We start from the raw sequence: 25,397 nt of genomic DNA, 5'->3' as shown, positions 1-25,397 counted from the left end.
CAAGCAGGAAATATAGTATAGGATTATAGTAATTAACTTGTTTGCATGAGTCAGGCTGAGCTCCATGCTGAACATGGCCAGAGCTGCCACAAGTCCAAGCATCTTTTACTCACTTGATATGTATGGTACACGTGTATGATTCATGCAATGACATTTTAAAACTACCCCCACCCCACTCCATTTTTCTCCTTTTTCTCCATTTAATGTGAAAACAAACATCACCCCAACTTTAATCCACTGTTTCACTGCCTTAGTACAGAACGTACTGTAATTATCTCGTTCGTAGATATTTTTGAACACAGGTCCGTTAATACTAACCATCTGGGCTGGATGGTCTAAGACCCCAGTGAATGACCGAAACAATGTTAAAGTTTCTGTATTCTTTTAATTACTATTTTCCATGCCCCAAGGATCATTTAACCAAGCCGAACCTGACGGTGGGGTGCGTGAAAGGCAGAAAGAAAGGCAGGAAAATGTTTCTTACAATTACAATGGCTTATTATAAAATAACATGGGGATGAGGGAGACAGGACATTACAAATATATGGAACAAATAGGGATGAGGGAACATGACATCTTATGTACAGGAGAACTAAATAAACCCATTAATGGTGCCAAATACCAGACTTAACCACGAAACAAAGGAGCAGGTGAGAACTCGAGCAAGGCACAAAGCTTTTCTCCACCACGATGGTACCGTGCAAGCTGGTAATAACAGGCAGCATGGAGGTGAGAGGAAAACACCCATGGGGCAGCCCCAATGAAAATAAATGTCTTTTCCTGCTACAGTGCATTACACCATCATGGCTTGCACACATCGGCCTGAGAGATCGAGATGGCCTTTTCTGTGCGTGACAAGTGAGACTTTTTGTGATGGGAAGTCCCCACCTGGCCCCACGAATGAGCGAGAGGTGTTTATTCATACAATATTACCCTGACTATCCTGTCTAGAAATTACATATGCTGCCTTCGCAGCACCACATTTTACAACGTAACTTACTCTGACAGGTCCCTGTTGCATGGCAATCTCTGACCTACTCAAAACACACAGACCATGTTGCACTTGCCAGTTTAGATATGGATCACCCCCACCCCCACCCCACCTTAGATTTCAAAAATTATATATACTGTATGTATATATATATATATATATATATATATATATATATATATATATATATATATATATATATATATATATATATAATATATATATATATATTATATATATATATATATGTGCAGGCCGATTAACACCGTCTCTGAAAGGATGGACCGAACAGATTTTAACTCCCTTAGATTGTGTGAATTATTGTGGATTTTATGATTCCACGTGGGACTGAGGAGAATCACAAGAACCTTAAAGCTTTGATAAAACCAAATGGGTTTATTCCCGAACAAAACAAAAAAACTGGAGAAGATTGACCCGATGGGGGAATTCGACGGCAGGATGAAATGGTAATTAATTAGTAATTATTTACAATGAAGTAAAATGAATTCTATAAAAACTAAGGCGCTACACACCGGACACAATCACAGACAGGGAAAGGGACAAAAACGAGTGACATCTCTGGTGGTGGTGGTAATTGAGCAGGGGAGGATGGGTGCCGAGCAGACAATGAGGAGATGATGGGCAGGATGATGAAGAATCAGCAGGGCGACAAAGAATTGATGAGGAGACGAGCAGGACGATGTACAGGCAGCAGGCAGACAAACACAGGCACAGGGTGAAGGCAGGCAGGACAACCTCCTTTAAGCTCCACTCACTCTCAATTCTCTTCAGATCTCCCTCAGTTCCCCTCATAAATAGTGATCTCCCAGGTGCAACAAACCCGCCCGATAGAGGCTCCTCCCCCTTCTCAGATCTCTTGCAATCCCTACTCGCCCTTATCAGCTCCTTCCTCTTCTTAGAACTAGCACAATCCTCTTGCACCTTTTGTCAGCTCCTCCCTTGTCTATATTGACAACCCTGCACCCCTTGAGGCATTGGGCTCCACCGCTTTCATGAGACGATCACAGCTCCGCCCCCCCCCCCCCCCCGAACCTGGCAGCAATTAAAACATTGTTGTGCATTAAATTTGTCAGCACAGGCTACTACCTGTGACAGCCACAGGCTACTACTCTACTACCTTTGAGTGACTCAATGACTGTGGTGCTCCCAATTCAGCAGGGGGGGGGGGGGGGGGGGGTTTAAAATTTTTTTTTTTTTTTGTATACTGAATCGAGGCTCGTGAAAGAGCTAACATTTATTTCACAAACAAATCAACCAGACAAACAAAATATATAAAAAGAGGGAGCGGAAGACAAGATGGGGAGAGAAGGGGAAGCACACAAACACAACATTTGAGAGCAGGGAGATGTGTGGGAGGGAGAGGGCTTGGGGAGAGGAGGCGTGGGAATGGGGGGGGGGGGGGTGGGGGGTGGGAGAAGTATAAAACACAAGGACAACAAGGACTTCCAGGACAGAAGTTGGTATTTCAAAAAAGTGGATTTGGGGTGAAATTAGCGGGGGTAGAAAAGATCAAGGTTTTGGATGGGGGAAGATAAGAGATGGTGGCGAACAGCTGTTTTAAAGACCTGGAGGGTGGAGTGGGATTGAAGAGAGTGAGGGAGTTTGTTCCAGAGGCGGGAGAAAAGAGGAGTGAAGGTGAGCAGAGAGTCTTGATTTTGGCAGTTTAACCATAAGAGGGTTGCAGGCAGATCTTGTGCGACCTGCAGGAATATTTGGGGGACAGAGCCCAGAGAGAGCTGGGGGGGGGCAAGGCCAGAGAGGAGTCGGTAGAAGAAGGAAAGACCACCAACCTGCCTGCGGTGAGTGAGTGAAAGGCCCTTGGAGTTAGCTTCATCGCGGGAGATTCCAATGATTCTGAACGCTTTGGTTTCAACAGCGTGAAGACGAGCTAGGTGTGAGGCAGGAGCACCAGCCCAGAGGGGAGAGCAGTATTCCATTGAGCTGCGGATGAAAGCCTTGTATGTGGTGAGGAGCTCAGGTGTGCCAAGGAAGGACTTCGCATGATGGAGGATGCCCAGTCAGCGACTAGCTTTGGAGGCCAGATTTGAAATGTGGTTTTCCCAGGAAAGATCATGGCAGATAGTAAGACCCAAAAGCTTGAGTGACAGAACTTCTTGGAGAGGATTATTCAGAAAGTGGATGGGAGGGTTGTCCAGTCGGTCTTTTCGGAGAGACATCGTAAGAGTGTGAGATTTGTCAGGATTGAAAGACATGTTCCACTTGTTTGCCCAGTCTGTGATTTTGTCCAGGTCTGCAGAGAGTGAGGAGGCCGCAGACTGCCGATCTGAGGGATGAGGAATGGAGCGACAGAGAGTGGAGTCATCAGCAAAGAGATAGAGAGGATTTTCAAGAGAGTCCAAGAGATCATTGATGAAGACCAGAAAAAGCACAGGGCCCAGAACACTGCCTTGGGGAACTCCAGCCTGAACAGGAAGAGGAGATGAGAGAAACCCATTCAGGGCCACACGTTGACTACGACTAGAGAGAAAGTCCGCCAGCCATGTGTGGAGATTTCCATGGATACCAAAGGAGGAGAGTTTGGTGAGCAGAGCGGGGTGCCAGACAATTCGTTTTGCCATTTATTGTGCATTCAGCTGCATCACACTGTTATTATATATTTTATTATTATATATCTTATGTTATTATATATGTTATGTTATTATATATGTACACGTGTTTTGAATATCAAAGACTTTTTTTGATTTTGCCATTATGTATCAAAAGTATATTATTCATGACTGAAATTGTTTTAAGTGACCTATAAATTGACTTCCAGTTGCATTGTATGATGACAACATATTTATCGTGGGGACATTAGAGACCCGTGAAAAAAATAAAGAAGGAACAAGTGTAGACACATTCAAAGTACACCGTCCCCATGTTAAGTAAATAAATCAAAGGGAGGCGTGAAGCGCCCCACCCTTTATATAAGGGATCGTTTCTCTGTATGCAACTTTAACATGGGGACTGAAAAGTCGTTTGTTGGCTTCTACTGGTATATTATATATATATATATATACTTATATACACACTTTATACCCCTTTAAAATATTTTTAAAAATAAAAATAAAATTCTAATGTGCTGGCTCAATGGCCTAATGGATAAAGCATCAAACTCCCAAGCTGGGGATTGTGGCTTCAAATCCCGTCTGGGATGAATATTTTTTTCCCCAATACTTTTAAAAGTCTTTTTTATCGTCTTGAATAAAGTCTTGTACGATGAACAAATGCATTTTATTTGTATTTAAAATGAATCTTGTGAAAAATGCCAGGGGCATAGAAAAGGCCCCTTTATGTAAGGGTACGTGCAATATGGCAAATTATAGAAAGGAAGAGACATTATTTGGTAAAATGCCAGGGTATAGAAAAGGCCCTTTTATATAAGGGTATGTGGCATGTGGCAAAGTAGAGAAAAGAAGGGACATTCCCTCGCTTAAAGAAAATGTCGAAAAATAGAAAAGAAGAGACAGTAAAAAAGATCTCGTGTTCATGCTGGACTACCCTTGTGTTCTTAGGAGTAACCAAGTAATGCTCTAGAAAAGTTCATATAAAGGGGTGCCCAACATCTGGCAAATAACATACATTTACTTCTTCATGCAGGTGTATGAATCAAATTGGTGCCCCTTTATATGAACGTCTCTATACTACTACTTCCTTATTGGCCCCAATTGTTGCCACCTTCGTTTGGGCTCTGCTGGCGAGAGAAGTTTGACTCAAGTCCTTCACGAACTGCCTGGCCAAGCCTAATATTTGACTGTCGCTGATTAGCGCAGGAATTTGTAAAAAGAAAAAAGAAAAATCCAGGGTGCGTGGTTACCATAAATCACTCACTCTTCACAAAAGACAACGTGGGATCTTTAACATGTACAATCTATTGCAAGCAGATGGGACACCCCGCTTAAAGTCAACACGAAAGATGGCACACATCTGTATGAAACGCCCGGCCTGCAAAGCAACACAAATCCTCTTTTTTAAGAGTCGGTGGGAATCAAACACCTAAACTAGACAAAGGTAAAGTGTGCTATCTCTGCACCGTGTCGGACCGTGGAAGTACGAAAAGAATAAGAGAATTCTGCGCACAGCATGTCAACATTTCTGTTGAATTGGCCAATTTAGATGTGCAATTGAGGCACGTGCAGCCTTGTTCTGGTGAGTTAAAGGATTTTGTTCATCATCACAACACAGTAATAAAGCTATATTAGTGTCAAGTGGCAGTGATAAAGCTTTATAATTTGTTATTAACATCACGTTTACCGGTGTTTGGGAATCTTGAATGACGCATGAACGAGGGGGGGATGGGAGGTGGAGGTGGAGGAGGTGGATAAAGAAGCACAGACAAGCCGCACCAACTGCACCGTCCCCGGCATGTCCAGGTGTCCCCGCGACATCCACAACGTGCTTTGAGTGCACCTGCGACCTGGGTGGGAATAGCCACAAAATTATTTTTGAAGTTCTGCATTTACGATTGTTTTAATCAAAAAAATGTCATCTTACAGAGCTTCTTGGGATCATGGGTTTGATTCCCAGCACAGTCGAAAACTGCTGCCCAGAGCATTTTCTAACAGGGGAAAGGAAGTGGGGGGGCACTGCATCCTTGAGCACATTAATTTGCTGTGGACATAAAACCGGTTATGCCTTGTACAGTCCAGATTAAGGATGGAATCCTTTTACAAAAGTAGGCCCATTGGCTCACTTTCCATTATTTGGCCGAGGGCTGACCACTTCATGAACGATAGCGGGCTCAGGGGTCCCATAATGCTCGACGATGCTCGAGCTGAATCAGATGAGATCACAAAGGCAAATGTGTACCGGTAGTTGTTCAAAGAAATGAATTTAAAAACGCAATAATTTAGCAAATTTCGGTGGCTCAAAGCAATTAAGCGGTCTTGTTCAAAGAAAGCATCAACATCTATACTTGGCAAAAAAAGAAACGCAAGTTTTTATGTCAAACCCTACCCTAACCCTAACCCTAACCCTAACAACCAACAACCCTAACCCTAACAACTAACAACCCTAACAACAACCCTAACCCTAACAACTAACAACCCTAACAACTAACAACCCGAACCCTAACCCTAACCCTAACAACTAACAACCCTAACAACAAACCTAACAACAAACCTAACCCTAACAACTAACAATGGAGATCTTGGAGACGGTGGCAGGGGTTTTCGACGGTCCACACGGTCTCCACGTTTTTCAAAGTTAAGTCTGTTCACAATTGTATTTTGTCGAAACTGTATTTATCGTTCGGTGTGTGAACTTATAGTGTTCCCCTTGGAAGTTTCTCGGTGTTTATCTTTCATAAATAAATCGTTTGTTTGCCACGTCGCGAGCAAGGCCTTGCAGCCTCAGGCTTCCCCCGTCGAAGGTTGTTCCTTCCTTCGCTGTTTTGCTTGCTTTTTTGATTTCCCCTTCTCCACCAAGCTTCACCAAACATCTACTATTTGTCGAACGTTGTAACCCCCAAAAACAAACAAAAAAACAAACAAAAAAAACAACTTTTATTTCCCTTTCTCCTCGTGTGCTTTTGCCTCTGCCCACGTGCGCTGTCTCGCCCCGCCCCCATTTCCCCCTTGCCTTCCACCTTTTGCCCTGTTCAAGTGACTCGTGGTCGTCGCTCTAGGCTTCCTCTCCCCATTGGTATTTTTGTCAATATAAGATTGTTCTTCACAGTTCTGTTTAAATATGTTTCAACTATCCCCTTCAGTGTTTTATTCAGTGGTTTATTACAACACGCTGTTTTTCTTCTTATTTAAAAGGCTCCTTTCAATTTCCTCTTCAACTCATTCCATTTCAAAAAAATATTCAATCTCTTTTGATTCCAAATCACTCCATGCTCTAAATTCTCATTCATTCCATCCCTCCTCCATCGTTCTTAAACGAATCGCTAACTTGAAAATCACAACAAACCCAATTTGTGATATATGTTCATCTTTCATTTATCATCCACCTTCTAAACTCCCCCCTTGCCCCTCCCCTTCAAATCTCCCCCCCAACCATCCCTCCCAAATTCTCCCTCCTCCCACCTCCTTCTCAAAGCTGCCTCCTCCCCACTCCCTCTCCCTCCTATGTCATACCTCCACCTCCCCCAACCTTCTACTTTCCTCTGCCCCCCCTCAAACAAACTCTCACTGTGCCTCATTCCATCACCATCAAACCTTTCGTCCTCCTCATCCTTCCCTTTCTTGTAACTCTTCTGTAATATCTGACACACTATCAACTGCTCTTCCTACATCCCCCTCTCACCCTTCATCTGACCCTACCCCTCCCCTCCCCTGTCCTGCACCCGATGCTCCCCCTCTCTCCTCACTAACGGTATGGACCTCAAACATCCGGGGCCTTCGCTCAAACCTGATTGATCTCTCCATTCAGGTTGCTTCTGAAAATCCAGACTTGATCTGCTTAACAGAAACTTTCCTCCTTCAAGATGTCTCTGATTCCTTAATATCTCTTCCTGGTTACTCCCTCCTCTGGTACGATAGACCTGATCCTCGTCCTGGTGGTGGGGTGGCTATCTTTATAAAAAACTCTCTTCCTCACTCTCCCTGCACTGCCCTCTCTCCACCCCACCCACAGGAGTACCTCTGGCTACGGCTTCCTCTCTGCTCCCACCTTTTGTTCATATGTGTTCTGTACCGTCCTCCAAACAGTGATGACTCCATTTACATTTCTCTGTCGGACAACATGGACCAACTTCTATCAACTCATCCAAACTCTCTCTTCCTCATATGTGGCGACTTCAACTGTCATCATGCCAGCTGGCTGGGTGTGGGTTCATCTCTCACCAGCCATGGCACCTCAGCAAAGGACTTCTGCGACTCATTGGGACTGACACAATCTGTCAATTTCCCGACCTGGATCTCAGTCAATGGAGTATCTTCTCTTCTGGACTTGGTTATGACTAACTTCCCTGCAAATGTCTGCTGCTCTTCTTCTGCTCCAATCGGTTCTTCTGATCGTGTGCTTGTTAAAGTGGACATCTATCTCACTGGCCATTCTCAGAGAGCCTCCTCAGCGCCGACGAGTCTGGCATGTCACTCAGGCCGACTGGCACGGTCTGCAAGCAGCCATCAATCAACTGGACTGGTCTCCCATCTCTAATGCCTCTGACATCAATTCTTCCTGGGAATTCTTCCAAAGCAAACTGCTCTTTCTCATGCACAGATTTATCCCATCTCGTCTTCAGTTGTTATACCCTTCCTCCCGTCCATGGTACACTGAATCTTGTGGTGAGGCAGTTGCCCTGAAACAACTTGCCTTTGCGTCTTGGAAGGCAAATCCAACTGAAGGCAATCTCAGTTCCTTCCACCAAGCTCGAAACAAGTGTGTTTCTACCCTCAGGAGTGCCATGAAGCACTATCTCTCCACACTCAAGATTGAACTCTCAAACCTGTCTCCTTCCTCCAAATCCTGGTGGCGTCTGGTCAAATCCGTTTCTGGTGTTTGTTCCCCCTCCATCCCCTCCCTTACCTCAAATGGCTACACAGTTGACACCGCACGTGACAAAGGCGAATGCCTCAACTCTGTGTTTGCCTCAAAATCTTGTGTCCCAAACCCATCTCTCTCTGTTCCCACCTTTCCCAGTCGTACCCAACTGCTCCTGGACTCTGTGTCCTTCTCTCCTGACAAGGTGGAGAAGTTTTTATCAAACCTCGACTCTGATTCTGCAACTGGACCAGATGGCATCAGCCCTCGGGTCCTAAAATCCTGCTCTGCCGCTCTATCTCACCCTCTCTTTGTTCTTTTCACCCTCTCTTTTGCTCAAGGTCATCTGCCAGCATCTTGGAAATCAGCAAACATTACCGCCTTACACAAAAAGGTGCAAAAACAGATCCTTGCAATTACAGACCAATCAGCCTGCTCCCAATTATCAGCAAAGTCATGGAATCCATCATTGCTTCAGATATCAAATCCTTCCTCTTCTCCAATGGCTTGATCTCTGATCATCAATTTGGATTCAGACCAGGTCATTCTACTCTGGACATGTTGCTTCTGCTGTCTCAACAATAGATGGAGGTCCTCAATGCCAAACAGGAAATCAGAGCTGTCTCACTTGACATATCACGTGCCTTCGATACGGTCTGGCACCCAGCTCTGCTCACCAAACTCACCTCCTATGGTATTCAGGGAAATCTCCACTCATGGCTTGTGGATTTCCTCTCTGGTCGTAGGCAACGTGTGGCCCTGAATGGATTTCTCTCATCTTCCCTGCCTGTTCTGGCTGGAATTCCCCAAGGTAGTGTTCTGGGCCCTGTGCTATTTCTGGTCTTCATCAATGACCTCCCCGACTCTCTGGAAAATCCTCTCTATCTCTTTGCTGATGACTCCACTATCTGCCGCTCCATTCCTCATCCCTCAGATCGGCAGTCTGCAGCCTCCTCACTCTCTGCAGACCTGGACAAAATCACAGACTGGTCAAACAAGTGGAACATGTCTTTCAATCCTGACAAATCTCACACTCTTACAATGTCTCTCCAAAAGGACCGACTGGACAACCCTCCCATCTACTTTCTCAACAATCCTCTCCAAGAAGTTCTGTCGCTCAAGCTTTTGGGTCTCACTATCTGCCATGATCTTTCTTGGGAAAACCACATTTCCAAGCTGGCCTCCAAAGCCAGTCGCCGACTGGGCATCCTCCGTCGTGCGAAGTCCGTCCTTGGCACACCTGAGCTCCTCACCACATACAAGGCTTTCATCCGCAGCTCAATGGAATACTGTTCCCCCCTCTGGGCTGGTGCTCCTGCCTCACACCTTGCTCGGCTTCACGCTGTTGAGGCCAAAGCTTTCAGAATCATTGGAATCTCCTGCGATGTATTCAACTCCGAGGGCCTTTCACTCACTCACCGCAGGCAGGTTGGTGGTCTTTCTGTCTTCTACCGACTCCTCTCCGGCCTTGCTCCCCCAGCTCTCTCTGTGCTCTGTCCCCCCAATATTCCTTCAGGTCGCACAAGATCTGCCTGCAACCCTCTTATGGTTAAACTGCCAAAGTCTAGGCTCTCTGCTCACCTTCACTCTTTCATTCCCCTTTTCTCCCGCCTCTGGAACAAACTCCCCCACTCCCTTCAATCCCACTCCTCCCTCCAGGTCTTTAAAACAGCTGTTCACCACCATCTCTTATCTTCCCCCATCGAAAACCTTGATCTTTTCTACCCCCGGTAATTCACCCCAGAGTCCTTGCAGTGTTCATATGTTTTATTCCTCTCCCACCTCCCCCCAAGTCCTCCCGATGTCCCTGCTCTCAAATGTTGTGTTTGTGTCCCTCCCCCTCTCTCCCCATCTTGTCTGCCGCTGCCCTTGTTTTTTGTGTTTTGTGTGTCGGTTTGTCTTTTTGTGTGATTATGTTAGCTCTTTCACGAGCCTCGATCTTGTATACAAAAAAACAAACAAACAAACAAAAAAAAAACCCTAACAACTAACAACCCTAACCCTAACAACTAACAACCCTAACAACAACCCTAACCCTACCCTAACAACCCTACCCTAACCCTACCCTAACCCTAACAACAACCCTAACCCTACCCTAACAACAACCCTAACAACAACCCTAACCCTACCCTAACAACAACTCTAACAACAACCCTAACAACAACCCTAACCCTACCCTAACAACCATACCCTAGCCTACCCAACCCTACCCTACCCTACCCTAACCCTACCCTACCCTACCCTACTCTTACTCTTCTCCAATGTAGGGTAGGGTTAGGGTTGGGTTTGGGTTGGGTTGGGTAGGGTTGTTAGGGTAGGGTTGTTAGGGTAGGGTTAGGGTTGTTGTTAGGGTTGTTGTTAGAGTTGTTGTTAGGGTAGGGTTAGGGTTGTTGTTAGGGTTGTTGTTAGGGTTGTTGTTAGGGTAGGGTTAGGGTTGTTGTTCGGGTTAGGGTAGGGTTAGGGTAGGGTTGTTAGGGTAGGGTTAGGGTTGTTGTTAGGGTTGTTAGGGTTGTTAGTTGTTAGGGTTAGGGTTAGGGTAGGGTAGGGTTAGGGTAGGGTTAGGGTTGTTGTTAGGGTTGTTAGTTGTTAGGGTTAGGGTTGTTAGGGTTTTTTTTTTGTTTGTTTGTTTTTTTGTATACAAGATCGAGGCTCGTGAAAGAGCTAACATAATCACACAAAAAGACAAACCGACACACAAAACACAAAAAACCTACCCTACCCTAACCCTACCCTACCCTAACCCTACCCTACCCTAACCCTACCCTACCCAACCCTAACAACAACCCTAACCCTACCCTAACAACCCCACCCTAACAACCCTACCCTACCCTAACAACCCTACCCTACCCTACCCAACCCTAACCCAACCCTACCCTAACCCTACCCTGACAACTAACAACCCTAACAACCCGAACAACAACCCTAACCCTACCCTAACAACCCTACCCAACCCAACCCTAACCCTACCCTAACCCTAACCCTAACCCTAACCTAACCCTACCCTAACCCTACCCAACCATAACCCTACCCTAACAACCCTACCCTAACAACCCTACCCAACCCAACCCTACCCTAACCCTAACCCTAACCCTACCCTAACCCTACCCTAACCCTACCCAACCCTAACCTACCCTAACAACTCGTGGCATTGTCGTCTGCTGAGTGAATTCGGTTCAAGCCTCCATGGACCATAGACTACCACAGGAACATCAATATTCTTATGCAATTCAGCCTTGGAAGCCACAGTAAGTGATTGTTTGAAAATTCATTCAATCCCCATTGTGGTGGTTCAGTGAGGCATGACGCTCCAGAAATGTGGTTGAAAATACAGGTGCTTAAAATGGTATTACAAATCTTTGTCATTGATAATTTGTGCACAACAATGCACATAAAAAAATGCGTCTTATCAACTTGCGTTTCTTTTTTTGCCAAGTATACATGACAAATGTAGACAAAGACACTTGAACCATCGCTTTGTTATGATGACCTCTTTAACCAATAGCTCACCTGGAATAGGGCATGGAAGGCGAGCAGGCAGAGGAACACAGAGTGACGGAACAGTGTGATATCGATCCTCAAGTCCATATGTGGACCAAACCAGGCCCAGGGGTGGATTATCTCTATATAACAGAAACAACGATTATAAGGTTACTCCCTCTGTAGATTGTCCCTTTGTGTCACTTTTTCTTGTGTACACAACATTGGCTCGTGGAATAAATGATCAAGGTTACAGTGGTAGAGCACATACCTCCGCCAGGCTGAACAGTTTATGTTTTGTATCCCACTGATAGGCCGGATCTGGATTCGGACCTGAACCAAAATTTAATCGGCTTGTTCTTGCCACACACCCAACCTGTCCACCAAGTTTTCTCCAAATCCATCCATAACTTTTTGAGATATCCTGCTCACAGATGAACATACAAACAAAAACAGCGATAACACACAAACAAAAGAACTACACTCGGTAGAGCGCATACCTCCATCAGGCTGACCAGTTTACGTTTTGTATCCCACTGATAGGTGAGATCGCATCTGGACCTGAACCAAAATCGAATCGGCTTGTTCTTGTGACTTGCTCAACTCATCCACCAAGTTTTCTCATAACTCGTTCACAACTTTGTGAAATATGCCATATTGGTTTTGGGCCCCATCTCTCAATAGTGAAAAATCACTTCGAAATTTGAAAATAATCTTGGATCAAGATTCGGATCTTCATCAAAATCGAATCAATTCACCGTGTTAAGGCTGGATTACCCTCAAGACAGTATGCTGGGCCCAGTCCTATTCCTGATCTTCATCAATGATCTCTCTGACTCTCTGGAAAATCTCCTTTATCTATTTACTGATAACTTCACCCCATGCAGTGACACCCCTCATCCTTCAGACAGGCAGGTTGCATCTCCTTCCTTCTCTTCAGACCTTGACAAAATCACAAGCTGGTCAAACACTTGGAATATGTCTTTCAATCCTGAAAAATCTCACACTCTTACTATGTGTATATATACAGACTTGGCATTTAATATGGAATATTATTTTTTTCTTGACGGGTTTAATTTCTGAACTCGGTATATCAATCTGGTGAGTTTCTTTTACGCTTCGGTGATTTCTTTGTTAAAAGAACCATGTCACTGATTGTCTGTCGCAGGAAGAAGTCAATACCAGGATTATATCACAGGTGGCGTAACAAAATGTACGGACAGGTACATTTGACGATTGGCTTCATAATCGGGTATATAAGGGTTGTTGCGTTCTGTATTAGTGGAAAACAACTGCTGCACGTCTACAAAAGTTATTGCCGCTTCCCCTGGAGATGGTCCGTCAACTCGACAATGCTGTTTGTCATTTAGTGGTGGCTTTACGAAATTCCGGCATGAAACAGCGTGCTATTGCTTGGCAGTATGGCATCACTGAAGGTCAGGTGTCAAAGATCCTGAAACGAAATGCTCAGAGGGGGGTCCCAACTGCAATACCGAGGCCAGGACGTCCCCGCAGAACCACAAGGAGGGATGATTGCCAGCTGCACCGGTTAGTCCGCAATGGCCGTACCAAGTCAGCTAATCGGCTTAGGGCTGAGTGGCAGCAACTGACAAATGTGCCTGTATCCAGAAGGCTAGTCGACCAACGACTGGTTCAAGCAGGCTATCGTGCCAGGCGTCCCCTGAGAAAGCCACCTCTGAGCAGACAACACCGCCAGCGCCGATTGCAGTGGGCCAGAGAGCACCGTCAATGGCAGCCAGGACACTGGAATCACGTGATCTTCAGTGACGAGTCTAGATTTCTGGTCTATCGTCAAGATGACCGCGTCCGAGTGCGCAGACAAGTGCATGAAGCCTTCAACAAAGATTGTATAGTGCCAAGCGTCCAAGCTGGAGGTGGTGGGGTGACCGTTTGGGCTGCTTTTCATGCAGGGGGCAAAACTGACCTGGTTGTTCTGAATGGAAACCTGAACCAGTTCAAGCACAGGGCCATTATGGAATAAACATTGCTTCCATTTGTTCGTGCAGCCTTTCGAGGAAACTTTGTCTTCCAAGATGACAATGCACGGCCTCATCGTGCTCGCATGATTCAACACTTTCTTGCTGACCGTGGTGTAGAGCATATGGAGTGGCCTGCCATGTCCCCGGATATGAATCCGATAGAGAACTTGTGGGCAGAATTAACGCGTCAAATCGACAACTTGGACCAGCAGCCTGCCTCTGTGTGTGAATTGCAGCAGGCTATTGTAACTGCATGGCAAGCGATTCCTGTCCAAACCTTGGCAAATCTCGTGAACAGCATGCCTCAACGTGTATGTGCTCTCCTGAATGCTCGTGGGGGTTACACGAAGTACTGAACTGTAATTTTACTGTCCGTAATCCCAGTCGTAATTTAACTTTTGTTTTTGTTAAAAAAAATTTTGGCTAATGTGCAAATTAAAGAGATACTTCTGGAAAACGCACAGAAGTTTAACACAGTACTGTCCGTGAATTGAGTTCGATATCAGTTAACATCACTTTCAAGGATCAATTTATTTGCTTTGAAATGTCAAATGTCGTTTTTGTTTCTTTTAAAGGTCACATTAACAAAATCTCGAATAATTTCAACATAATTCCAATGAACTTTTGGTTCTAAGTCATCTTGAAAAGTAAGTTCACCCCCACAAAAAAATATTCCATATTAAATGCCAAGTCTGTATATATATATATATTGTTGCGGTTTTGAGTCTGTCAAGTGAGTTTAATAAAGGTTAAAGTTTGTCCCCCATAGTTAGTCACACAAGCAACATGTAGCCTCGCAATAGTATAGTTATGTCTTTGTATTTGTAAGCTTAGTTCCCTTCCAGTGTTAATTCTGCGTTGAGTAGGAGCCAGGAAAATAGGCCCTACTTGCCACCGATTTCCCAGCCACCCTAGACTCGATCAAGTTTGTTAAGCATTGGTTGATCAATGGGCGAGTTAACACGAGGCAGGCCTAGGAAGGTCGGGGCGGAGTCGAGGGTGGAGCGACGGAAGCGCTGACGGTAAGCACGAGCCGCCAATCAGACCTCGAGGGTGGTGAAGGCGGTGTGGCGTCAGAGGGCGTGGTGAGAAGGTTCGGGTGAAGGTCCGGGGGGCGTAGCTATAAAACCGTTGCGCGAAAGTCCTCGACAGGACTAGCGCGGGAACACTTGATGAGAAGGACTTGCACGCCAGAACTCGCGTTGTAGAGGACTTGTATGAGAGAACTTGCGGTAAGAGGGCTTACAGCAAATGACTTGCGGCAAAAGGATTGGCGAAAGAACTTGATAAGCGGTGAAAGCTGATGAACTTGACAAGACTTGCACGAGAACGCGCGCGCTAACCCGCTCGGAGTGTATAGAAGAAGAGGAGTTGGCCGCTACATATACGTGGGCGCAGCCAGACGCGCTTATAATGAATACAGCGCATTTGAGACGCGCGAGTGAGCAAGGCTGAGTAACCGCCAGCCGCGCTAAAGTCCGCCCTCTGCCGTTCCGCCCCATCATCTGCTTGTTCGAGAGACGCGCTACGAGTCCCTGCCTTCGCCTGCCACCATCTTCGCGGGACGTGCCGGGGACCGTAGAGAGCCGGACGGGGACCATATCTCGACGCGTTGGGGAACACCTGCCCTTCTGCAATTCCCTGTGTGAGTGTGAGACGGGCCCGTTGTCCCAGGGATAAGTTAAGACTGCTCAAGGATTGCTCTGTGTCTCTTCGTCCTTGAACTGTATATACGTGTGGGAATAATTAAACCCATTTGTTCTTCCTTTCTTCCTGGTTCGACCGTTTCTGTGGTTTCTCCATTTGACTAAGCGTGGCACGAATAAGATCGCTCCAATCGGGGTCCAATATCTAAGTAACTGTGCAGACCACGTGTACGCAATCTGCTCGGCGTACTCAAAACCACATGTGGTCCGTGCGAGGCTTGTTTCCTCGCTCCCAGGGCAGCGCGGGGAATTAGGTACGAGCGAAAAATAGTCCCGAAACCCTACGCCACGTGTGTCCGGGAGGGACGTAATACGTCTCGGTTCCGCCAGGCCCAGTAAAGACGAGGGGATTAATCCCCCCTTGGTAAGGGGAAGAAGGCCGGCATAGAGAACCGTAACAATATATATATATATATATATATATATATACACACACATCTCTCTCTCTCTCTCTCTCTCTCCAAAAGCGCCGGCTGGCACCCCCGCTCCCACCCCCCCCCCCCCCCCAAAAGAATCTCTTAATAATCCTCTTGAGGAAGTTCAGTCATTCAAACTCCTGGGTCTCACCATTAGCCATTATTTTTCTTGGACAAACCACATTTGAAAGCTGGCCTCCAAAGCCAGTCACCGCCTGGGCATCCTCTGTCGTACGAAGTCCTTCCTTGGCACACTTGAACTACTAGTCACATGCAAGGCCTTCATCTGCAGCTTGATGGAGTACTGCTCTCCCGTCTCACATCTTACTCAGCTTAACACTGTGGAAATCAAGGCCTTCAAGATCATTGGAATCTCTCACGATTGAAGCAGAGTTTATGGGTCTATCACTTCGCAATTTCCAACGGGCCAGTGGTCACTCTGACTTCTACCTTCTCCTTCTGGTCTTGCACCCTCGTCTCTTTCCATGCTATTCTCCCTCCCCCCACACCCCCAAGTTTCTGCAGGGCTCACAAGGTCCACCATCAACCCCCTTTTGGTGAGACAACTTAAATGCAGGATCACTGTCAGCTCCACTCATTTGTTGCTCTTTCTCCACACCTGTGGAACCAACTTCCACATCCTCTTCAATCTCATTGTTCCCTCCAGGTCTTAATCTCATGTCCACTTAAGACAGTTGTTCACCACCAACTCAGATAGTCTCCAATCCAAAAGCATGACCTTCTATGCCTCGTTAACCCCTCTCCCCCTCCATAATCCATCCTTCATCCAAATTTCCAGTTTTTCCTCCTTGGAGTTTCCTTCCGTATCCATATTGTCCACCCCTTGCATCCTTTCCTGCATTCCACCCCACACCCATTGTTTGTCCAAGTCTCCCTTAATGTTGGCCTTCTGCTCTGTTGTTGGTGTTTCCCCACTCTCTCTACTGTTGCTTTTGTGTGTGTCTCTACTGTTCCTTTTGCATCCTGTTATGTTCTGCTCCATTCATTGCACTAACTCTTCCACAAGCCTCAAATATGGACACAAAAAATCGAGCTACCACCCGATCTCTGTCTTACCGGTTCCATTTAAACTACTGGAACGGTTGATATCGAATATGTTTAAGCGACTGTTTGAGAATGTTCTGCCCAATAAACAGGCTGGTTTTAGAAAGAACCAGAGCACTGAAGACCAAGTGCTGGCAACCACAGACTACATCGAAGCTGCTTTTGAAGCCATTCAGAAATGTGGTTCCTGTTCTTCGACCCCTCCTCAGCTTACGACACTCTGGCATCATGGGCTTCTACTCAAGCTGCACAATCTTCTCCAGGATCGCCAAATGGTGCATGTGATCAGCAAAATCATCACTAATCACTGCTTTCGGGCCATGATGAATGGACAATGCAGCAGCAACACAACCCTTACGTCTACACATTCTAACCAACACATCCGAAAACCAACACATCTGCCAAACCAACACATCCGCCAACCCAACACATCCGCCAACCCAACACATCCGCCAAACCAACACATCCGCCAAACCAACACATCCGCCCAACGAATACATCCGCCAAACCAGCACATCCGCCCAACGAATACATCCGCCAAACCAACACATCCGCCAAACCAACAAATCCATCAAACCAAGATATACGCCAAACCAACCCATCCGCCAAACCAACACATTCGCCAAACCAACACATCCGCCAAACCAACACATCCGCCAAACCAACACATCCGCCAAACCAACACATCCGACAAACCAACACATCCGCCAAACCAACACATCCGTCAAACCAAAACATCCGCCAAACCAACACATCCGCCAAACCAACCCATCCGCCAAACCAACACACCCGCCAAACCAACACACCCGCCAAACCAACACATCCGCCAAACCAACACATCCGCCAAACCAACACATGCCCCAAACCAAAACAATTTCCAAAACAATATATCCACCAAACCAATACATCCGCCAAATCAAAACATCCGCCAAACCAACACATCCGCCAAACCAACACATCCGCCAAACCAACCCATCCGCCAAACCAACACATCCGCCAAACCAACCCATCCGCCAAGCCAACACATCCGCCAAACCAACACACCCGCCAAACCAACCCATCCGCCAAATCAACACATCCGCCAAATCAACACATCCGCCAAACCAACACATCCGTCAAACCAAAACATCCGCCAAATCAACACATCCGCCAAACCAACACATCCGTCAAACCAAAACATCCGCCAAACCAAAACATCCGCCAAACCAACACATCCGCCAAACCAACACATCCGCCAAACCAACACATCCGTCAAACCAAAACATCCGCCAAATCAACACATCCGCCAAACCAACACATCCGTCAAACCAAAACACCCGCCAAACCAAAACATCCGCCAAACCAAAACATCCGCCAAACCAACACATCCGCCAAACCAACACATCCGTCAAACCAAAACATCCGCCAAACCAAAACATCCGCCAAACCAACACATCCGCCAAACCAACCCATCCGCCAAACCAACACATCCGCCAAACCAACCCATCCGCCAAATCAACACATCCGCCAAATCAACACATCCGCCAAACCAACACATCCGCCAAACCAAAACATCCGCCAAACCAACACATCCGCCAAACCAACACATCCGCCAAACCAACAAATCCGCCAAACCAACACATCCGCCAAACCAACAAATCCGCCAAACCAACACATCCGCCAAACCAACACATCCGCCAAACCAACACATCCGCCAAACCAACACATCCGCCAAACCAACAAATCCGCCAAACCAACACATCCGCCAAACCAACAAATCCGCCAAACCAACACATCCGCCAAACCAACACATCCGCCAAACCAACACATCCGCCAAACCAACACATCCGCCAAACCAACACATCCGCCAAACCAACACATCCGCCAAACCAACACATCCGCCAAATCAACACATCCGCCAAACCAACACATCCGCCAAACCAACACATCCGCCAAACCAACACATCCGCCAAACCAACACATCCGCCAAACCAACACATGCGCCAAACCAAAACAATTGCCAAAACAATACATCCACCAAACCAATACATCCGCCAAATCAACACATCCGCCAAACCAACAAATCCATCAAACCAAGATATGTGTCAAACCAACACATCACACTTACGTCTACACAGTAGCACCTTACGTCTACACATTACGTCATTGAACGTCTCAACATACAGAAGACCATCCGTTCAGCTTTCCACCTAAACAAAAAGAAACAGGCAGACAATTACAAGTCAAACTCCATGGATTCCGCCTCCCGTTAGCACTTAGAGAATGTAGCCGGAAAAATAGCAGCTTGGGTCAATCTTGTGTGGAAGGCTCTGCGGCCATGACTGGGGAGTAGATTTCAAAATTCTGCGCCTATCCACATTTGCACTAGTGCGTGCCTCAGTAGAATACTGGGTATCTGCTTGGGAGAGGAGCACACGCACAGAAGAGTGGATGTTCAGCTCAACTCTGCCCTGCTAGTGATCACTGGCTGTCTACGACCGACACCAACCCACCCGCTACCTATGTTGGCAGGCATCGCACTATTCCCACCTCACCATCTACTACGTGAAGCTGGAGACAGGCTTTGATGCTCAGATGGTTTTTCAACACTATCACAAGTGCAAAAAGTGTTTTTTCCACACTAATACAAGTGCAAAAGTGGTTTCCTGCACCAACACAAGTGCGAAAAGTGGATTTTCAACACTAACACAAGTGCGAAAAGTGGGTTTTCAACACTAACACAAGTGCCAAAAGTGGTTTCCTTCACTAACACAAGTGCGAAAAGTGGTTTACTGGAGTTGGTCCCTATTAAGTAGGGAAACTGGAGCTTAAGATTGTTTATGTGTCTTCACACATGGGGTTGGAGCTATGTAGGGATTAAAGTTAGTTTTCCCCCAGTTTGTGATTTCCTCCTGTGGCTTTTCCGTACGTTTTTTTTTACAACTACAACAAGGCCGGCCATAAAACTCTCGTTACAACAACAACAACCACCTCCCATTAACCAACAATAACAGGCATAACTGCCGACAGAACCGAGAAGATTGCCGATCGGGCTAAACCCCGCCTCCAGAGGATCGTAACCGGCAAGTCACGCCCCGAAGTTCGTCATTGGTCAAGCAAGACCATAAGGTGTTTCGAGAGAGCTCAGCCGTTGGTCGGTGTGATGTCAGGAAGACGTCTGAGCTGTCAAAGCATCTGAGCAACCTGAACAACCTGTGCATCACAGAATCCAAGGAGAACTGTCTGTACGGCAACTCAAGAGCCGCAAACCCTTCATCAAAGCGGCTCAACCCTACATCCAGTTGAACAACAGGCAGGGCAGACAACAGTTGCACCTCAACGAGTGGAAAATGGAATGGCCTTCTGGTAGATTTAAACGCTGCCAATCTCTATCCCACTAATCGCGCAAGGAGTGGTGCCATCTGAACCGTCTCCAGATGGTTGTTGGGCACTTCAACGCATGCATGCACTCCTGGAACCCGGCCGACAGTGCAGCTTGCGACTGCGGGGAGCGATACAAACGGCCGACTACTTGGGGAAGGACTGCCCCGTGCACCACCTGTGATGGAGGATGGAATTCGCTGCAACAGCTCACTGTGCAAGCCCAGGAGCGATGGAAGATTGCCCATTTCACCAACTTGTTCACTCAACTCAAACTAAACCACATAACACAAAGTGTTCCAGCGCATTCAATCAGAAATGTGTCATTTGCTCATGGTGCCAGAGAAAACTAGCCCACTCTTGCCGAAAGATTCCTTGAGGTCTTCAATGTCAACCATGTAATTATTGCAACAGATGGGACACCCAGTTGTACGGATATCTGTGGAACAGCACACACATTGATGCCTCACCAGTTACCACACCTGCTGAACACCAGGATGACAGTTTATAGCTGTGTCGGGTTTCAAACCCAGGCTATATAGCTCAAAGGTGAGTATGCGTACCTTTAATCCTGCTAGTCCAAACAAGGTGTAGTCAGTCGTGTTTCAAACCAAACCATTGCGTGCAAGGCTGCAATCAACAATCCATTGGAGATCGAGCTACGTTGGGTGGATTACCTGTTGTGTGAGGGTCGTGTTGTCGACCAGACCCAGATGACAGAATGAAGGTCGATCCCCATTGGATAAAAGTCTGAGCAATACAACTCAGGTTCTTACAATTAATTATCGACAACTAAGAGAGCTCAGTTACAAAAAGCTGGACGTGGAGAGTCCACGAGATGCCACCTGCAGAGGTCGCCGAGTTATCAAGGTTCGGTGACCTATCTGGGGATCAACCTCCGGTATTTGCCACGTACTTCGTGTATACCTTATCGAGACCAAAATCCCGAATGAATGATTTCGACCATTGTTATACACGCATGTTGAGCCAAATGTGTGTGCTCCGAGCAAGACCCGGTGTGTTTGATTCTCACCTTTTTACTGATCTCCGCACGGATCGCTTGGACAGAATGACTCGGGGTGACCCAGACGCTCCAAGGCGACGCTGGATCTCCCTCCAGGTGGGGGTTTAGCCCCTCCTGGGGTCGGCACTGCAGCGAGGTTCACCAAAACACGTGCTTGTGTTCCAGACCTTGTGTCATCGTCGGTCCATCACGGGTCTATGGACGGCTGGCTGAGGCCTCGGTACAGAGAATGGACAGTTATGATGAAGCATGGAGGGAGGGAAGGGAAGGAGAGTTAACCGAACTCGAGCGCTGCCTTCCCGCCCTCACCGACCGCCCATCCGAGGGATCGCGCAATAACACTGAAGGTGCGCTCATGCTGGGTCTGCGTCGGTCACTCTTCTTCACTTTTGAACATTCCGTGATTACCAAGAGAATCGTATCTGACGATAAAGCATACACTGTTTTAGTTAGTAATAATATCTGATTCGGATGCAGATGCACCCATACTCAGTTACAAAGCGTCTGTGCTGCAGAAGCAGGTTCCTACCTGCAGGATAAAACTGTCTCCTGGGCGGTTTGGCATCCTTCTCCCAGCAGCAGTTCGGGCAATAATATGGAACTTGTTCATGGTGCCAGAGATAATTCGCCTAATCTTCGTGAAAGACACCTTCGGGTTGTTTAATATCCACCAACGATTATGCTGGCAGCTGGCACACACATTGATGAATCACCCTGCCTGCGAAACACCACGACGGCAGTTTATAGCTGGGTCGGGATTCGAACCCAAGCGAGGCAAGCTTTTAGAGACGGGTGTGGGTACCTCTCGGTCATCATGCCAGCCTATGGTATCATATACTGGTTTTAAAACCCAGGGTACTGCATCATGGACCACGATCAACACACGGAGATGTCTTTGTCTGCAATCATGTCGACGTCGATCAACTGATAAATTGGTCATATAAAAAGAACATAGGTCTTTTTTGGTACTTTTTGACACGTCCCTCCACCCTGTGATGCCAGGTGATGCTTCGCTTGACTCCTTCCCCAAACAATATGTCATTCCAACAAGATACCCCCCCCCCCCCCACCCCACCTCCTCCTCCTCCACAATACTCTCACCTCTCCTCCAAAATACCCTTAACACCCTCAAAAATATCCCCCACCCCTCCTCCAAAATATCCCCCACCCCTCCTCCAAAATATCCCCCACCCCTCCTCCAAAATATGCCCTACCCCTCCTCCAAAATATCCCTCCCCCTCCTCCAAACGACCCTTACCTCCTCCTCCAAACGATCCCCCACCCCCTCCTCCAAACGATACTCCCTCCCTCCTCCAAACCATCCTCACCCCCTCCACCAAACGATCCTCACCCCCTCCACCAAACGATCCTCACCTCCTCCTCCAAACGACCCCACCCCTTCCACCAAAAGATCCCCCCACCCCCTCTAAAATACACCCACTCCTCCTCCAAAAGACAGCCCCCACTCCCTCCTCCAAAATATCCCCCCTCCACATCCTCCAAACGAGCCTCACCTCCTCCTCCTCCAAACGATCCTCACCCCTCCTCCAAACGATCCTCACCCCCTCCTCCAAACGACTCCTCATCCCCTCTTTCAAACGATCCTCACCCCCCCCCCCCCCCCCTCCAAACGATCCTCACCTCTTCCAAACGATCCTCACCCCTCCTCCAAACGAACCTCACCTCCTCCTCCAAACGATCCCTCACTCCTCCTCCAAACGACCCCCCACCTCCTCCTCCAAACGACCCCCCACCCCCTCCTCCAAACGACTCCCCAGCTCCTCCTCCAAACGATCCCCCACCTCCTCCTCCAAACGATCCTCACCCCCTCCTCCAAAAGATCCCCCACCTCCTCCGACAAACGATCCCCACCCCCTCCTCCAAACGATCCCCACCCCCTCCTCCAAACGATCCCCCACCCCCTCCTCCAAACGATCCCCCACCCCCCTCCAAACGACCCTCACCCCCTCCTCCAAACGATCCCCCACCCCCTCCTCCAATCGATCCCCCACCCCCTCCTCCAAACGACCCCGCACCCCCTCCTCCAAACGACCCCCAACCCCCTCCTCCAAACGATCCCCACCTCCTCCAAACGATCCTCACCCCTCCTCCAAAAACACTTGGTAAACAAGAACGGCACCAGGTAGAACGCATACCTCTGCAAGGCTGAACAGTTTACGTTTTGTATCCCAATAATTGGCTGGATCTGGATTCGAAAGCTGAACCAAAATCTAATCGGCTTGTTCTTGTCACCTAAACAACTCATCCACCAAGTTTAGACATACAGTCACGTGAAAAAGTAAGTACACCCCATGTAAAGTTTTGACTTTTTCAACATATTTCAACATACAGCTATTTGATCTTCATTTCAACAATATTGATAGATAAAGGTGATGTAATATAACAAATATCATGAAACATTTACATTTTGTAGCCCATTGTATAATTTAAATAAACATAAATGCAAATTTCGCATGTGGAAAAAGTAAGAACACCCTTGGCTCTAATCGGTGGTATTGCCCTTTGGCAGAAACAACATCAAGTAGGCGTTTCTTATGACTGTCTACCAGTCTCTGTCATCGACTGGGAGAAATTTTTGCCCACTCCTCCATGCAGAATTCTTTCAGCTGTGCGATGTTTGAGGGGTTTCTTGCATGCACAGCTCGTTTCAAATCCCCCCACAACATCTCGATGGGATTTAGATCCGGGCTTTGACTTGGCCATTCCAGAACCCTCCATTTCTTTCTTTTAAGCCATTCCTTGGTGGATTTACTGGTATGTTTAGGGTCATTGTCATGTTGCAAGGTCCACCTTCGGTTGAGCTTCAACACTCCGACAGATGGCCTCACATTATCCTCAAGCACCCTCTGGTACAATGAAGAATTCATCGTGGATTCTATGATGGAGAGCTGCCCAGGCCCTGATGCAGCAAAGCTGCCCCAAACCATAATATTTCCACAACCATGCTTTACAGTTGGTATCAGGTTCTTGTGGTCAAATGCTGTCTTTGGTTTTCACCAAACACGTCTTCTGGTACTGTGGCCAAATAGCTCTACCTTTGACTCATCTGTCCAGAGCACATTGTTCCAGAAGTGCTGGTCTTTGCCTCGGTGTTCATTGGCAAACTTTAGTCTTGCCCTGATGTTCTTTCTGGACAGCAAAGGTTTCCTCCTAGCACACCTCCCATGTAGATCAAATTTGTTCAGCCTCTTTCTAATGGTAGACTCGTGCACTTTGACATCAACAGTGGCAAGAGCTACCTGTAGGTCCCTTGATGACATTCTGGGGTTCTTAGAGACTTCTTTCAGCATCTTGCAGTCTGTTCTCGGGCTGAACTTGCTGGGGCGGCCTGGCCTGAACAAGTTGGCAGTTGTTTGGAATCTTCGCCACTTGTAGATGATCTTCCGGACAGTCGAATGATTGATTTGAAATTGTTTGGAGATCTTTTTAAATCCCTTCCCAGACTCGTAGGCATCTATAACCTTCTTTCTGAAGGCCTCAGAGAGCTCTTTTGATCTAGGCATGGTGACGCCACACACTTCAACAACAAAGAGCAAACCAAACTAAATGTCTGAGGTTTAAATAAGACAGGTTCCTCCAAGATCCTCTCTGACGATGTTCTAATCATTTGCACCTGAGCTGGTGCACATGATTCTAATTTTAGGTATTTGAAGTAGTGATAAATGTAGGGGTGTACTTACTTTTTCCACATGCGAAATTTGCATTTATGTTTATTTAAATTATACAATGGACTACAAAATGTAAATGTTTCATGATATTTGTTATATTATATCACCTTTATCTATCAATATTGTTGAAATGAAGATCAAATAGCTGTATGTTGAAATATGTTGAAAAAGTCAAAACTTTACATGGGGTGTACTTACTTTTTCACGTGACTGCAACTTG

At 46.9% G+C, this 25,397-nt stretch overlaps 3 protein-coding genes across 3 annotated transcripts in view; all 3 read right to left on the bottom strand.

Annotated features, from left to right (window-relative positions):
* The window catches only part of LOC137428206 (uncharacterized), a 43,110-nt gene extending 21,247 nt beyond the window's left edge, over positions 1-21,863 (bottom strand). The window contains exons 1-3 of the mRNA XM_078779097.1: positions 21,498-21,863; positions 11,948-12,060; positions 5,267-5,429 (exon numbers count right to left, since the gene is read on the bottom strand). Coding sequence (XP_078635223.1) covers positions 5,267-5,429; positions 11,948-12,025 — 241 coding nt within the window. The 5' untranslated portion in view covers positions 12,026-12,060; positions 21,498-21,863. The remainder of the gene's footprint in view (positions 1-5,266; positions 5,430-11,947; positions 12,061-21,497) is intronic.
* The window catches only part of DTD1 (D-aminoacyl-tRNA deacylase 1), a 903,613-nt gene that overhangs the window by 382,826 nt on the left and 495,390 nt on the right, over positions 1-25,397 (bottom strand). The window lies entirely within an intron of this gene.
* The window catches only part of BTBD7 (BTB domain containing 7), a 643,025-nt gene that overhangs the window by 322,353 nt on the left and 295,275 nt on the right, over positions 1-25,397 (bottom strand). The gene's annotated exons all lie outside the window — the stretch shown is intronic.

Source organism: Myxine glutinosa, chromosome 5, assembly GCF_964187855.1.
Source record: "Myxine glutinosa chromosome 5, kmMyxGlut1.1, whole genome shotgun sequence".
In the NCBI taxonomy this organism is placed as follows: Eukaryota; Metazoa; Chordata; class Myxini; order Myxiniformes; family Myxinidae; genus Myxine; species Myxine glutinosa.
The sequence above is the reverse complement of the archived record's forward strand: the minus strand, read 5'-3'. Positions and strand labels throughout refer to the sequence as shown.